This window comes from Haliotis rufescens, unplaced genomic scaffold (assembly GCF_023055435.1).
Source record: "Haliotis rufescens isolate VD_foot unplaced genomic scaffold, xgHalRufe1.0.p SCAF_18, whole genome shotgun sequence".
In the NCBI taxonomy this organism is placed as follows: domain Eukaryota; kingdom Metazoa; phylum Mollusca; class Gastropoda; order Lepetellida; family Haliotidae; genus Haliotis; species Haliotis rufescens.
The window spans coordinates 20,547,930-20,565,853 of record NW_025963868.1 but is presented as its reverse complement, the minus strand read 5'-3'; the positions used below and the strand labels follow the sequence as shown (position 1 = coordinate 20,565,853).

Below are 17,924 nucleotides of genomic sequence, written 5' to 3'. Positions count from 1 at the left end.
CGATTGCGAAAACGTTATGTTGACATATTAGCCAAACTGCCACAAATATGACTTATAACGAGTCAAAGTATGGCATTTTTAATATATGTATCCATTCTCTAGCAACTAAAGTTCGTTTCAGTGCGTCAAAAGCGGTAATCTGACCGTGGTTGCTGTATCTCTTCACACACGATTTCACATAACTTAATGAAAACAACATTAAATGAAATTTTGAATAAAATAAATAAAATATATTACAAACACAAGTCCAGATATACAATGAACACGTTTTAATAACAAGATAGTATAATAAAGATATTGAATTGCGTACTTCAGTTCGGATTTGCTGACTGGTATTTTCGGTGTTATGTGCTTGCGGTGATCAGCTGATAGTGTTTTTTTAGATGGGGAAAAACATCTGTCGGTGTAAAATCTGAGCTTATTAAAAATGTAAGTATGTTTTGGGGAGCCATGAGTTACCGCGCGCTATAACCAAGTTAGCGGTTTATTGAAAGTCACAATAGCGAGGAAACGCTGTACTTGAGATTTCCGTTCCGTATCGTGGTGTATCGATTAAATGGGCCCATGTTTATCGTATATCATATCGTGGGTCAAGTATCGCGATGCATCGGAATATCGGTGTATTGTTTCACCCTTAGTTGCTGAGGACATGAAGAAGGGATGATGACATTAGTCACACTAGTATAGATTGACGATGTATCAAGCATCAAGATACCACCAACTCAGAACCTTTGGCTCATACCTTATTGTTCTATCCTTCGAAATTCCTTTCCTCCCACATTAAGCTGACACGCCGTGATATAACTGGAATACTGTTAAAAGCGGCGTTAAACCCAACTCACTCACTCCTTCGAAATTCACGCTAGTCCGAGACTACAAAACTGTGCTTAGGACAAATACAACACCAATGACTGGTAAAAACTGTTATAATTCTGAAACAGTTCTCAATGCTTCAATTTGGCTACAAATTGAAACTGAACAAAATTGACAGAAAATGTAAACACAGTATTTTTGTCTTGTTGAAGCAGGACCAGCTACAATCGCTGAAGACTTGCCAGACTAGTTGACTTCTCCCCAACTCTAGCTGTTTTACATGAACCACTAGTCCGTACAAAATGAGCTCCAGACTAGTGTGGTGTGACCAACCGTGTCTTCCCCTGCTAAACAATAACATGTACTCACCTAGTCCAGACAGTGCATCATCCACTGCAGGTACACAACTCCATGTCTAAATTCTGAAATAAAGTAAACCATATTAGTACAAGGCATTCTGTCCCAGAAACTTCAGAGCACAAGCCCCAAAAAGTCTGTTGGCAACATTTTCAATAGATTTTAGTGTCACAATATGAACTACTATCAGCTGAGCTTAAAAGACCGAATAGAATGTTACTAGCCTCGGGCTTCAAACTAGTTGCAGACTGCAAGGTAGAAAACATTTGTTGTACTTGCCCAAAAAGGCTCTTTTCAGTAAATCTTAAGTTTGCTGTTTAACGTCACACTCAGCAATATTCCAGCTATATGACAACGGACTGTCAATAATCGAGTCTGGACCAGAAAATCCAGTGATTAATATCATGAGCATCGATCCACGCAATTGGGATACGATAACATGCATCAAACCAAGTCAGTGAGCCTGACCACCCGATCCCGATAGTCGCCTCTTACGACAAGCAGTCGCTTTTCATGGCAAGCATGGGTTGCTGAAGACATATTCTACCCCGGATCTTCACGGGTCAGTAGATTTTACTGTTATTATAGGGACTAAGCCTACAAGGTCAAAATGAATTTCAAACCTAGGAAGTATCGTGTTATGTTTGACATAATATTTGTCTTAAAGGTTAGAAACTCCTTGTGTTACTGTGCCTAGATGGTAATAAGATCCTGGTGCCTGAAGAACACACTTAGAATCACATTTGTAAACAACGGAGTGGCAGCTAGACTTTTTCATAAACATGACAAACACGGCTGACCATATGGACATTGTAAATGCACAGTGTGACTCACACAATAAACTTTGAGGACTCAGAAATAACAAAGGGCAAGGCATGATATAGCTTTATAAAACTTGCACATGTGCAACCTATTATTGAAAATGGCAACATACTATATATATCTACATGCATCAAGGGCATATAAAAATAATTAACTTGTGTCTGACTAACCCTTACTTGTCCACACAACAACGATCTTTGAACATACTGATTACCTCGAAGTTTTCTGTAACATGCTACATCACTAGTCCTTGTATTATGTGTTATTTGTCATCTGGTCTTGGGATTGACGTCATCACACCGTGGGTACTTCAAGATTGTGCGCACATGTTCCTATCACGTTTACAGCAATAGGTTATTAATTTATATAAAATTATGACACGTTCATCTGTGATGTGAGATTTATTTATTCAGACTATTTATGCATCTATGTTTCAACTTTTTTTAATTTTGGGGACCAAGGTGCATTCTGGCTTAGTCTGGTGCAACCACTAGGTTTTCATGTCAGCATGCATCTGGTGCAATCTGGTTCGGACAGGTGCAACTCGGTTTTCACATCCACATGTACCTGGTGCAATCTGGTTTAGTTTGGTGCAACTAGGTTTTCACATGCACATGTACCTAGTGCAGGTTACATGAAGTTCCTTAAATCGAGCCCTACACTTGCTCCTTACCTAACCTTGGTGAAGTGAAAATGACTGAGATTGAAGATGGATCTAAAGTAATCTTCTGGTTGGCAGTGACCTGACACTAAACATCATCAAATATGTTTCAAAGGCTTTCTCCAACTCCATGTCATCTTATTTCTTGCCAGACATCTCTTTCCCTTCAGCGATAGAAATGAACATATTTTGTCCATGAGTCCTTATAATTACACACAGAAAACCCTTAAATATGGCATATTTCTACTAGTTCTTAAGGCCTATGACACCTTACCCATTGGGCAGTTTGGCAAGGACTAGTGCCAATTTCTATCGCTGTTTAACTCTCCTGCACACTTGAGTGCGACGTAACCACAACATGTTCACTCTCCCGATTTTCTAAAACAGCTCCATTACGTTCCTATCAATGTCCACTGATCCCTTAACAACAACCCTCACGAGGCCTAAGTTTCATAAAAAACATTGCCTTTTAAATACAACCCACACTACCAGACAGCAAATGAAACATTCATAGGCCATACTACATAATACATACAAGTCAGCCTATTAAGCTGCCTATCTCTCCCTACAGTGCAATAGGTCCAGATACAGCCGGCTAAACGCATCCTCATCCGGCCTCGCCCACTTGCTGTTATCTGTTCAGTGTGAGGAAAGCTCTCACAAGCAATCCAACAATCACAGAAACCCACTGAAAACCCTGTCTCCTCTTTGTTCTCATTTTTTCCGACCCAACCAAATCTGTGCCGGACTTGAGAATCCAACAAGAGGGCAATAACCCTGCTGCTTCCAGCAAGGCAGGCCTGTGAGGAGACAATCCGTATTGGCTTAATGGTATTTTGTTTTATTTAAGATTTCACAGCTCTTTTCAGGCAGACCACAGACCATGATCAGACCATTAATCTATCGCTGGCTTGACCACGCGAGCAGTTTATGGTCGCCAACCTTTTAGCCTGGCCACAATTGTCTCAAGGAGCCAGCCGTGTTCAATGAGACGATGCATCTGCGTCCAGATCGTGTGATGGTCAGCGTCTACGGTCTAGATGATCTCTGTTGTCCAGATTGCCAGACATCTTTCACTGCCCAAACAGTTTACACCAACAGCGAGAACAGTTCTCTTTAATTTACTGTGCTCAAACATGATTGTCTCCCTTGCCTAGCCCCTTGCTCTCACTAAATCGCTTTAGCTGGTGTCTGGTCGAGCGCAAAATTACTTCATAACTGGCTTCTTGTCGCGAGACGAGCGACTTCCTGTCAATTAAGGCAGTCCGCAAACGAGCACGACGTCGGCCATCGCCACAATACATGTAGACTGACTTGGAATCTAACTTAAAGTTTCAAAGTGCACAGCCAAGTACAAGTTACTACACCGACACACTCTCCCAGACGGCCATTGTGCCACGAGAGTCAATAGGGACCAACTGCATTACCACAGGGCCCGAGACTTACAACTTCAATAAATCTCCACATTGAAGATTTAATGTACACGTGAAAGAAAATCACCGTCGCCATGGAAGTAGGGACGCTCAAGATGGGAGTTGAAACATGTTTTTTTTATGCTCAAGATTTTGCAATTTCCATTACTGTATTAAAACCATTCATTCACAGCTGGGGTGTAACAATTTGGTATCAAAGATTTAATATTAGAGCATCCGAAGATAATCCTCTTTTCATATGGAAGTGAAAGTTTTTTATAACACAAATGTAGCTGTTTGTAATTTTAAAATAGAGAACCACAATTTGTGTTGAATGTTATAAGGAGAACTGGGAAATGCCTTTGCAAACGATATTAAAGATAACAACCAGTGTCTTGCCCCACAAAGCTGATGTGAGGTCAAATGGGGCTTAGCATCGCGGTCAAGATCATTGCACTTATTTACCGAAGTGCAAGCACGTGTGTGTGTGTTTGGCTGTTTGTACTAGTCCAGGCTGTAGTCCATTTTCATATTGCTAGCCAACTGAAACACCATGCCTCAGCTTAATGTTTTGTTTGTTTATTTGTTTGTTTGTTTCACACAGCACAAAGTAATATTCCAGCTACATGACGGTGGTCTGTAAATAATTAATAAGTCTGGACCAGACAATCCAGCAATTAACATTACAAGCATTGATCCATCCACACAGTTGAGATACGATGACATGCATCAGCCAAGTCAGTGTGTCTGACCACCGATCCCATTGGTGGCCTCTCACAAGCATGGGTTGTTGTAGACCTATTCTAACCCGCTACATTCATGGGTCTCCTCTGTTTAACATGAATACTCCATTTAGACACAGTATACTGACTCTAAGCCGACCAGTCCTTGTTTTAGCCCTTAATGCCAAGCGCCAGGCAGGGTAATACAAGTACCTTCTTTTGGTATGACAATGCCAGGGATCAAACCACTGACGTTCCGCTATCCGGGCAGTCGCAGTATCCAATAGACCGGCAAGGCACTGAAGCCGTTTATGAAATGACCGCTTGACGGCTACTTTGAAGGCCAGCAGCAGCTTAGGTGCAACTTTTGCATGAAACCCAAACAGATGGAATAACTTTCAAATTACAGACATCGGTTTGTCTAACAAAGCTATTATTCCCAGTGATAACCTTTCAGTTGAAAATCGAGAAGTCTCAGCGGTCCAAGTGGTATTTTGGCAGTGTCAAGGGAGGTAACTCAGGAAGACCAATAGTACATTCGTAGACATATCCCCTCCACTCCCCCCAGCTTAAGTAATACACCACGGCTTTAGAATGTGAAAGTTCTGACACTCTCCACAATCATGGTGGACAGCTGCACCAGTGTTCAAAGAACAGTCCATGTTAATAACCACTTGTGGTATCAGTCTATCTCGTGCATGCAGGCAGAATCAGGGCTGATTATGTCTTTGGTAAATTTGCCTATTTGGATCATCTTGGCTTATCCAGGGTATTATATCTCCATTCTAATTGATAAACACCCTGGACAAATTTACCATCATAGCTTCATTTTGGAAGTGATGTCAATACTCCCATAAACAATTTTCATTTTGAATCTGGTTCTAAAAATAGCTGTCCAATCATTTTACACTGTTCTGTCGTGAAGGAACTCAACTTTTGCAAGCCCTCTTGAATACCCCCAGAACCTCTTGATGCATAAATCCTTTCCTCCCCTTGTTCAAGTACTCAGGTCTAATGTAATAATTATGTAGCGTTGCGAACATATTTAAGGGATTGAATGCAAATATGCATACTTATTATTATTATTATTATTATTATTATTATCCTCCTCATATTACAAATTTATGTGTTCAACATTTAATATGCCACCCCCATATTCATATTAAATATAACCATTTACCAGATAAACCGATATGTTCGACATCCAATATCCCCACCACCATATCAGCATCAAGCATGCCCTTTCAATATTACCCAAATCGTTTGGTCTACTTTATTCCATGAATTTTTAATTTCATTTTTCGTCTTTTATTCCCTTCCTCAGCATCTAGCTCCAAGCCTTGGCCTTTGTGAAATATTCATAGTCTCTATATCTACATCTGCATGTCTACCAATGGAGCACACCAATCCAAATGCCAGCTAGATCCCGCTATGCTAACCATCAATAATTAACAGCAAGTGTCTAGACCGAGGGCATACCAAGTCTGCAGCAAATGATCTCCTTAAACCTTACTTATCCCAGGGACACTTCAACAATGGAGTGTTCCTTAAACCTTACTTATCCCAGGGACACTTCAACAATGGAGTGTTCCTTAAACCTTACTTATCCCAGGGACACTTCAACAATGGAGTGTTCCTTTAACCTTACTTATCCCAGGGACACTTCAACAATGGAGTGTTCCTTTAACCTTACTTATCCCAGGGACACTTCAACAGTGGGGTGTTCCTTTAACCTTACTTATCCCAGGGACACTTCAACAATGGAGTGTTCCTTTAACCTTACTTATCCCAGGGACACTTCAACAATGGAGTGTTCCTTTAACCTTACTTATCCCAGGGACACTTCAACAATGGAGTGTTCCTTTAACCTTACTTATCCCAGGGACACTTCAACAGTGGGCCTTTCTTATCCTAGGGACACTTCAACAGTGGGCCTTACTTATCCCAGGAACACTTCAACAGTGGGCCTTACTTATCCCAGGGACACTTCAACAGTGGGGTGTTCCTTTAACCTTACTTATCCCAGGGACACTTCAACAGTGGGGTGTTCCTTTAACCTTACTTATCCCAGGGACACTTCAACAGTGGGGTGTTCCTTTAACCTTACTTATCCCAGGGACACTTCAACAATGGGCCTTACTTATCCCAGGGACACTTCAACAATGGGCCTTACTTATCCCAGGGACACAACGGTTGGGTGAGGTGAGGTGAGATGGAATAGGGATTAACATTAAGTTAAGATTGCTGCACTAATACAGCGACAGTCCTTGTGTTATCCCCTAAATGCCGAATGCCAAGCAGGGTGACATCTTTTAACGTCTTTTGGTATAATGCACCCTGGGATGGAACCAGACATTCCGCTTTCCAGGCTGACACTCTATACACTAGACTGGGGAGGCAGTTAAAAGTAATATGAGGTTTGATGTTTGGTAGTGACGTTGAATGTTTGGTAGTGAGGTGGAATGATTGGTAGTGTGGTGGAATGTTTGGTAGTGAGGTGGAATGTTTGGTATTGAGGTGGTATGTTTGGTAGTGAGGTGGAATGTTTGGTAGTGTGGTGGAATGTTTGGTAGTGAGGTGGAATGTTTGGTAGTGAGGTGGAATGTTGGGTAGTCAGGTTGAATATATGGTAGTCAGGTGGAATGTTTGGTAGTCAGGTGGAATGTTTGGTAGTCAGGTGGAATATATGGTAGTCAGGTTGAATGTTTGGTAGTCAGGTGGAATGTTTGGTAGTCAGGTGGAATGTTTGGTAGTCAGGTGGAATGTGAGGTGGAACGTTTGGTAGAGTGGTGGAATGATTGATAGTGAGGTGGAATGTTTGGTAGTGAGGTGGAATGTGAGGTGGAATGTTTGGTAGTGAGGTGGAATGTTTGGTAGTGTGCACTTGTACAATCTTCATTTCCTTCCCTTCTTTTGAAACTGGAGAGAAAAAAAAGAATGGATTTTTTTTCCATCATATATGTTGATGATCTTAGGTACTGTATATGACTAGTGGCTATCATTAAAAAAAACAGCACATTAATAATTGAGGAAGTCATGTTGAGTTCTGTAATGTTACACTGATATACAAGACATCTCAACCGGGAGGTTGCATTACAAGATGTCACACAAGAAAACAGTTTTTATGTTCTTGCATGACTGAGAGAATGAACAGAGTATCTTAACCACTGTAGTAATGAAAGTATGTAAGTGTTTCAGGACTGCTTCTGACAATGGTTGGATGAGAGACGGGGCCATACAGGCAAGAGGTTAGTACTTTATCCGTGTAACAAAATAAGGGGGTCCTCGACGTCTCCCCTGGTGTTTGGATCTAAGGACGCCTAAATGTTTAATGTTTACACACATTAAATGATCAGAATGAGTATGCCCTAATAACCATAATGTTAGTTCATATCTTTCCTCCAAGTGTGTAGCCAATGCCAAATCTGATATCAATATACACACAACCAGGTAATACGATCAGCATTCCACAGAACATTACACAAATGGCAAATTTCAAAAGTGACAATGCAACCATTAGAACATGATCTGGTAAAAGCAGGGAAGATAGCTGTATTAAAGTCGCTGATGTTAATAATTAAACAATTGCTGAACTTGTAGAAATAACCTGCTGTCTAGACTAATAATGTAGGCATTGTCAGCATGCATTATCTCATCAGGGGAGAAACTCCAGAGTATGACATCTAATACTTAACAGTGACAGTCACCTACCATGATAACAGATCACAGAAGTACTTGACTGGGGCAAGTGGCCATCGGTATACAGGTGGTGGGGTAACTCAGTGGCTGGTGGTACAGGTGGTTGGGTAACTCAGTGGCTGGTGGTACAGGTGGTGGGGGAACTCAGTGGTTGGTGGTACAGGTGGTGGGGTAACTCAGTGGTTGGTGGTACAGGTGGTGGGGTAACTCAGTGGCTGGTGGTACAGGTGGTGGGGTAACTCAGTGGCTGGTGGTACAGGTGGTGGGGTAACTCAGTTGTTGGTGGTACAGGTGGTGGGGTAACTCAGTGGTTGGTGGTACAGGTGGGGTAACTCAGTGGTTGGTGGTACAGGTGGTGGGGTAACTCAGTGGTTGGTGGTACAGGTGGTGGGGTAACTCAGTGGTTGGTGGTACAGGTGGGGGGGTAACTCAGTTGTTGGTGGTACAGGTGGTGGGGTAACTCAGGGGCTGGTGGTACAGGTGGTGGGGTAACTCAGTTGGTGGTACAGGTGGTGGGGTAACTCAGTGGCTGGTGGTACAGGTGGTGGGGTAACTCAGTGGCTGGTGGTACAGGTGGTGGGGGAACTCAGTGGTTGGTGGTACAGGTGGTGGGGTAACTCAGTGGTTGGTGGTACAGGTGGTGGGGTAACTCAGTGGCTGGTGGTACAGGTGGTTGGGTAACTCAGTGGCTGGTGGTACAGGTGGTGGGGGAACTCAGTGGTTGGTGGTACAGGTGGTGGGGTAACTCAGTGGTTGGTGGTACAGGTGGTGGGGTAACTCAATGGCTGGTGGTACAGGTGGTGGGGTAACTCAGTTGTTGGTGGTACAGGTGGTGGGGTAACTCAGTGGTTGGTGGTACAGGTGGGGTAACTCAGTTGTTGGTGGTACAGGTGGTGGGGTAACTCAGTGGTTGGTGGTACAGGTGGTGGGGTAACTCAGTTGTTGGTGGTACAGGTGGGGTAACTCAGTGGTTGGTGGTACAGGTGGTGGGGTAACTCAGTGGTTGGTGGTACAGGTGGTGGGGTAACTCAGTGGTTGGTGGTACAGGTGGTGGGGTAACTCAGTGGTTGGTGGTACAGGTGGTGGGGTAACTCAGTGGTTGGTGGTACAGATGGGGTAACTCAGTGGTTGGTGGTACAGGTGGGGTAACTCAGTTGTTGGTGGTACAGGTGGGGTAACTCAGTTGTTGGTGGTACAGGTGGTGGGGTAACTCAGTGGTTGGTGGTCCAGGTGGGGTAACTCAGTGGTTGGTGGTACAGGTGGTGGGGGAACTCAGTGGTTGGTGGTACAGGTGGGGTAACTCAGTGGTTGGTGGTACAGGTGGGGTAACTCAGTTGTTGGTGGTACAGGTGGTGGGGTAACTCAGTGGTTGGTGGTACAGGTGGTGGGGTAACTCAGTGGTTGGTGGTACAGGTGGTGGGGTAACTCAGTGGTTGGTGGTACAGGTGGTGGGGTAACTCAGTGGTTGGTGGTACAGGTGGTGGGGTAACTCAGTGGTTGGTGGTCCAGGTGGGGTAACTCAGTGGTTGGTGGTACAGGTGGTGGGGTAACTCAATGGTTGGTGGTACAGATGGTGGGGTAACTTAGTGGTTGGTGGTACAGGTGGTGGGGTAACTCAATGGTTGGTGGTACAGGTGGTGGGGTAACTCAGTGGTTGGTGGTACAGGTGGTGGGGTAACTCAGTGGTTGGTGGTACAGGTGGTGGGGTAACTCAGTGGCTGGTGGTACAGATGGGGTAACTCAGTGGTTGGTGGTACAGGTGGTGGGGTAACTCAGTGGTTGGTGGTCCAGGTGGTGGGGTAACTCAGTGGTTGGTGGTACAGGTGGTGGGGTAACTCAATGGTTGGTGGTACAGGTGGTGGGGTAACTCAGTGGCTGGTGGTACAGATGGGGTAACTCAGTGGTTGGTGGTACAGGTAGTGGGGTAACTCAGTGGTTGGTGGTCCAGGTGGGGTAACTCAGTGGCTGGTGGTACAGGTGGTGGGGTAACTCAGTGGTTGGTGGTACAGATGGGGTAACTCAGTGGTTGGTGGTCCAGGTGGGGTAACTCAATGGTTGGTGGTACAGGTGGTGGGGTAACTCAGTGGCTGGTGGTACAGGTGGGGTAACTCAGTGGTTGGTGGTACAGGTGGTGGGGTAACTGAGTGGCTGGTGGTACAGGTGGTGGGGTAACTCAGTGGTTGGTGGTACAGGTGGGGTAACTCAGTTGTTGGTGGTACAGGTGGGGTAACTCAGTGGCTGGTGGTCCAGATGGGGTAACTCAGTGGTTGGTGGTACAGGTAGTGGGGTAACTCAGTGGCTGGTGGTACAGATGGGGTAACTCAGTGGTTGGTGGTACAGGTAGTGGGGTAACTCAGTGGTTGGTGGTCCAGGTGGGGTAACTCAGTGGCTGGTGGTACAGGTGGTGGGGTAACTCAGTGGTTGGTGGTACAGATGGGGTAACTCAGTGGTTGGTGGTCCAGGTGGGGTAACTCAATGGTTGGTGGTACAGGTGGTGGGGTAACTCAGTGGCTGGTGGTACAGGTGGGGTAACTCAGTGGTTGGTGGTACAGGTGGTGGGGTAACTGAGTGGCTGGTGGTACAGGTGGTGGGGTAACTCAGTGGTTGGTGGTACAGGTGGGGTAACTCAGTTGTTGGTGGTACAGGTGGGGTAACTCAGTGGCTGGTGGTACAGGTGGTGGGGTAACTCAGTGGTTGGATGTACAGATGGGGTAACTCAATGGTTGGTGGTACAGGTGGTGGGGTAACTCAGTGGTTGGTGGTACAGGTGGTGGGGTAACTCAGTGGCTGGTGGTACAGTTGGTCGGGTAACTCAGTGGTTGGTGGTACAGGTGGTGGGGTAACTCAGTGGTTGGTGGTACAGATGGGGTAACTCAGTGGTTGGTGGTACAGATGGGGTAACTCAGTGGTTGGTGGTACAGGTGGGGTATCTCAATGGTTGGTGGTACAGGTGGTGGGGTAACTCAGTGGTTGGTGGTACAGATGGGGTAACTCAGTGGTTGGTGGTCCAGGTGGGGTATCTCAATGGTTGGTGGTACAGGTGGTGGGGTAACTCAGTGGTTGGTGGTACAGGTGGGGTAACTCAGTGGTTGGTGGTACAGGTGGAATAAATTAGAGGTATTAAATTGGCTTAAAGTCTAGACAGTGTGTCAACACATGAGATTTAAATTTCAATGTCATTCTCTAAATATTTTAAGTGCGCTTCCGTTTAAGAAAAGAAGAGCAGGAGTAAAAAATCTCACATTTTAAGTTTCCAAATGCAGCAGAGCCATGTTACCCACTCTGGTAGTTGTGGGGAACACTGCAAGTGGAGGTCAGACAGACAACACAACAGCACACTTGCCTGACTCCAACACACCAGAAACATACATATAAATGGTCAGTTTGAAATTAGGATAAAAGTCACAACCTTGTCATAATCCCGAACATCAAAATAAAAGACTTTGGGGATTTTAAATAAACACAAAACAAAGAATGAATATGACAGCATTCCCCTAGTCTAAACCCTGGCACACGGATCCTGACTTGTAAGGTTGTGTTATTGGAAGATGTTGTGTCATGTTATGCAGAGTTACTTCCCCTGAAAACTGTCTATTTCTAAACATATTTAAGTACATGAGAGAATTTGGTTGAACACGTTTTGTCGAATGATAGCTTGACTGGAAGAAGGCCAAAGTTCCAAGTTATTTCATCCAATAATTTAAATGGACATGCACTAAGATATTCACCTTCTTGACTTTGAATAGATGGAGTTCAGACGTCATTATGCTAACTGATGAGGTCTTGTAATAGATAGTGATTAGTTCTGGAAGCTCCCCTACAGTATTTGTTTCATTGTTACAAACAATATTTAGCATGACAGAATCTAAAGAACACCTCCATGTATTGACTGTTGTGGTTGATCCTGCATCGAATGTTACCTCCCACTGTCAGTAGGCGAGTTTGGTATTAATGTGGCTTTGAACAGTAATTCAGTTCTATCACAGAATCAGGGGGAAATCAGGGGGAAATCCTGAAATGATGCAGGTCTCTGACCATTACCACCTTCCTGAAACCCACAAACACGGAAATGTGCTGACAAACTAGAAACATAGCATTCAAACCCACAATCCTAGCTTCTGGCTGCCTGATAGACAAAACGACCTACAGCACCCCAGAGGACAGGGCCACACGTGTCCCCAATAACATCATAAAGTATGGTAACAACGCTTCATGGCTACAGCCACTCAGCTTGTTGATCGCCATTTGCTGTGTAGTTCGAGATCTGCATACGCCAGTCATCCTCAGAAAGAAATACAACAAGTCTACAGCAATCCCAATGTATAGACACGTACAATGGCTTCGAATCATCAAATATACTCCTGCCACAAGCTGAATCAAGTCATTATCGTGATCAAACATAGCTCTTGTACCTCTCAGCAGTACGTGGCATAAAAAGGTCGCAATGGGATTTTTTTAATCTACTTAACAACTCTGGCTTCCTTTAAGATAAAAGCATAACTTGCTCAGCGTCTCATCCTATTCTGGAAAGCAGATAAAAATAATCTGTTGCGATAGTGTGTCAAATTGGACAGCAGGAAATAAGTGTTTGTCTCTAAACATTACGGCAACAATTTCATAAAGCAATCCATCTGGCGCCCATAATGAACGTGTGTCAGACGGCTGGCTGAGTTCCTTACTGAAGCTACAAGTTTGAATAAAAGTCTGGCAATAATTAGGAAAGCTTTGATGATGCACATGTGTTTGCTCCAACCAGACAGCAAATCTGTTTGATTATTATTAAACCTTTGAGCTGGGCTATCTGCAACAATGCCTAAGTCTAGCCGTGCGAAACTCACAGACGATATTTTCTCTCTCCTAAATTACACCTGAAACAGTCCAGTGGAGAAGGTCTACTTGCTATGGAGATGAATCGGGCTCTTCATTACTGTCTCTTTGAAAGAAGACATGACACTACTGTCATCTACCCCCATGCCTCACTATAAGGCAATTTAATAAACCTACAGTGGTAGACAGTATGGTTGAGTACTTACAAACCCTGGGGTGTCACATGACAGCCCACTGGTTGACACTGTCTGCTTCACTACCCGAATATACAACCATACCCCATTATAAGATGCTTGTAGCAGACAAGGTGGGCCAAGCTGTTGGTTAATATGACACTCACTCTAACCCAGACATTCAAGGTTGGCCCAGTACATACTGAACACCAGCTGTCACAGAGCGTGTGCCTCATTATAAGGCAAAATGATAAACTTGTCTTTTGAGGTCACTGGAGTACAGCCAACATAGCTTGACAGCTGTCCACAAATGGTCCTCATTATAAAGCTGGGGCCACACTGCTTAATCAGCAGATTCAGTGAATTATACTGAATACACCACTGCCAGGATTACCTTGAGTATTATACTACTTGTAATTCATGATCCATATAGAGTATTATAATATGATAAACCGCAATGCAAGGTTGACACAGAGTATAAGACTATAATATTATACGGTCACAGCAAAAGGTTAATCTACAGTATGCTTCATCTGATTGATGGACCAAATAAACCAATGTAAGGACCAATTAAACCAATGTAAGGACCAAATAAACACATGACAAAACCAGTGTATGGACAGCACTAAACAATAACTAAAAGTAAATGAAGTATACACTGAGTAAACTCATAACTGTTAAACAGTAACCCAATCGACACAATTCAAAATGTCTGACTCCACATTCTTGCAAAATGAAAGCAACAGATGAATACATCTGATTGGTTGACATGTGAGAAATTCTAAAACACTATTAGAACATTTCGCCAGCTTTAGTTAGTCCCACTGAGCTCATATTGGCCCCCCACAGCAGATAAAAACATGGTCCAGACATAGCCTGTAGACTTCCTTCACCATCACCGGCCGGTGTCTGCTGCAACACTACGTCTGCAGCAATGTCTGCTCCAACATCAGAGATTCCTGAACACCAAGAGCAACTCACTGGAATTCCAGGAATTCCGGAACCAAGTTTCAGGGAGGAATGAGGTAAGTCTGGAATGTTTGCTAAAGAAATCAGTCAAAATGCTTACCAGGTGTATTTTGCCCATGACACTGCCGGGAAGGTTTGTGAACACACTTCCTCTCTCATGCTAGAACACCCTCAGGCCAAGTGCTGTCACCCTTAGAATCTCAATGGCAATGTCTTTCAGCTTTCATTTGGATGATGTAAATTTGTGGAACTGTGCTGCTGGTCTTACATATAATGGTCTGTCTGAGCAGATGACATGAAACCATCTCTTAATGGACACTGACAGGAACAGGCTTTGATTTTCTGATAATCTGTTTGAATGTTTCCGACCCTGGAGACCCACGCCTAAGTGACATGAACAGTTCTTACTGAGGCTGAGTGTATCCTCTACCACTGACAGTTCATTCTTTGATGCTCCTACATAATATTCTAAGAAACATTATATTTTTTTTGCTAGCTGGACCTACTTGACAAATGCTGACACAGCACAAATGGCTCAGATGTATCTGACTGACCTCCCCAACCCAGATGTATCTGACTAACCTCCCCCACCCAGATGTATCTGACTAACCTCCCCCACCCAGATGTATCTGACTGACCTCACCCACCCAGATATGTCTGACTAACCTCCCCATCCCAGATGTATCTGACTGACCTCACCCACCCAGATGTATCTGACTGACCTCCCCATCCCAGATGTATCTGACTGACCTCCCCATCCCAGATGTATCTGACTAACCTCCCCATCCCAGATGTACCTGACTGACCCCACCCACCCAGATGTATCTGACTGACCTCCCCATCCCAGATGTATCTGACTGACCTCCCCATCCCAGATGTATCTGACTGACCTCCCCATCCCAGATGTATCTGACTGACCTCCCCATCCCAGATGTATCTGACTAACCTCCCCATCCCAGATGTATCTGACTGACCTCACCCACCCAGATGTATCTGACTAACCCCACTCACCCAGATATGTCTGACTAACCTCCCCCACCCAGATGTATCTGACTGACCCCACCCACCCAGATGTACCTGACTGACCCCACCCACCCAGATGTATCTGACTGACCCCACCCACCCAGATGTACCTGACTGACTTCACCCACCCAGATGTATCTGACTAACCTCCCCATCCCAGATGTATCTGACTAACCTCCCCATCCCAGATGTATCTGACTGACCTCCCCATCCCAGATGTATCTGACTAACCTCCCCATCCCAGATGTATCTGACTGACCTCACCCACCCAGATGTATCTGACTGACCCCACCCACCCAGATGTACCTGACTGACCCCACCCACCCAGATGTACCTGACTGACCCCACCCACCCAGATGTATCTGACTGACCCCACCCACCCAGATGTACCTGACTGACCCCACCCACCCAGATGTATCTGACTAACCTCCCCATCCCAGATGTATCTGACTAACCTCCCCATCCCAGATGTATCTGACTGACCTCACCCACCCAGATGTATCTGACTGACCCCACCCACCCAGATGTACCTGACTGACCCCACCCACCCAGATGTACCTGACTGACCCCACCCACCCAGATGTATCTGACTGACCCCACCCACCCAGATGTACCTGACTGACCCCACCCACCCAGATGTATCTGACTAACCTCCCCATCCCAGATGTATCTGACTGACCTCACCCACCCAGATGTATCTGACTGACCTCACCCACCCAGATGTACCTGACTGACCCCACCCACCCAGATGTATCTGACTAACCTCCCCATCCCAGATGTATCTGACTGACCTCACCCACCCAGATGTATCTGACTGACCTCACCCACCCAGATGTATCTGACTGACCCCACCCACCCAGATATGTCTGACTAACCTCCCCATCCCAGATGTATCTGACTGACCCCACCCACCCAGATGTATCTGACTAACCTCCCCATCCCAGATGTATCTGACTGACCTCACCCACCCAGATGTATCTGACTGACCTCACCCACCCAGATGTATCTGACTAACCCCACTCACCCAGATATGTCTGACTAACCTCCCCCACCCAGATGTATCTGACTGACCCCACCCACCCAGATGTACCTGACTGACCCCACCCACCCAGATGTATCTGACTGACCTCACCCACCCAGATGTATCTGACTGACTTCACCCACCCAGATGTGTCTGACTGACGTCACCCACCCAGATGTATCTGACTGACCCCACCCACCTAATTATGTCTGACTGACGTCACCCACCCAGATGTATCTGACTGACCTCACCCACCCAGATGTATCTGACTGACCCCACCCACCCAGATGTATCTGACTGACCCCACCCACCCAGATGTATCTGACTGACCCCACCCACCCAGATGTATCTGACTGACCCCACCCACCCAAATGTATCTCACTGACCCCACCCATCCCATAAATATCTCACTGGCCCCATCAACCCCAGACATATTAATATACCCCTGACCCCACCCATACCAGGTAAATCTTTTTGGCCTAGTATACACACACAGGCATAGACAGGACACACACACACACACACACACACACACACACACACACACACACACACACACACACACACACACACACACACACACACACACACACACACACACACACTAGCAAGATCCACTGACAAACATACAACTATTTGCTTCTCAGCCTAGACATCTAAATATAGAGCTTGTCTTGCGCCCACATTCCAGGGGAGGGGTGGTGAGTGGGTGGGGGGCGCCAGACTCCCAGCTGTCAGACTCGGCTGACCTCAGACTGGGTCAGGGAATCCCCCAGTTATAAAGGAACGTTTCACAGAATATCAGACGACTGGCAGAGAGAACTGCTGTGTCTACAACCATACAGTCAAATACTAAGAGTCCTGACCTACACAGTACTAGTGTCCTGACTAACAGTGTCCTGACCAACACAGTGTTCTGACTAACAGTGTCCTGACCAACACAGTACTAGTGTTCTGACTAACAGTGTCCTGACTAACAGTGTCCTGACAAACACAGTGTTCTGACTAACAGTGTCCTGACCAACACAGTACTAGTGTTCTGACTAACAGTGTCCTGACCAACACAGTACTAGTGTCCTGACTAACAGTGTCCTGACTAACAGTGTCCTGACAAACACAGTGTTCTGACTAATACTGTCCTGACCAACATCGTGTTCTGACTAACAGGCTCCTGACCAACACAGTACTAGTGTTCTGACTAACAGTGTCCTGACCAACACAGTACTAGTGTCCTGACTAACAGTGTCCTGACAAACACAGTGTTCTGACTAATACTGTCCTGACCAACACAGTGTTCTGACTAACAGTGTCCTGACCAACACAGTACTAGTGTTCTGACTAACAGTGTCCTGACCAACACAGTACTAGTGTCCTGACTAACAGTGTCCTGACAAACACAGTGTTCTGACTAATACTGTCCTGACC

General features: G+C 45.2%; 1 protein-coding gene across 11 annotated transcripts in view; it reads right to left on the bottom strand.

Annotated features, from left to right (window-relative positions):
* The window catches only part of LOC124147998, a 434,301-nt gene that overhangs the window by 78,116 nt on the left and 338,261 nt on the right, over positions 1-17,924 (bottom strand). For all 11 annotated transcript variants that reach the window (XM_048398395.1, XM_048398387.1, XM_048398385.1 and 8 more), the window contains one exon: positions 1,183-1,235. Coding sequence is in view for 1 of the 11 variants with exons in the window: in XM_046518909.2 (XP_046374865.2) it covers positions 1,229-1,235 (7 nt within the window). In the remaining 10 variants the exon portion in view is untranslated. The remainder of the gene's footprint in view (positions 1-1,182; positions 1,236-17,924) is intronic.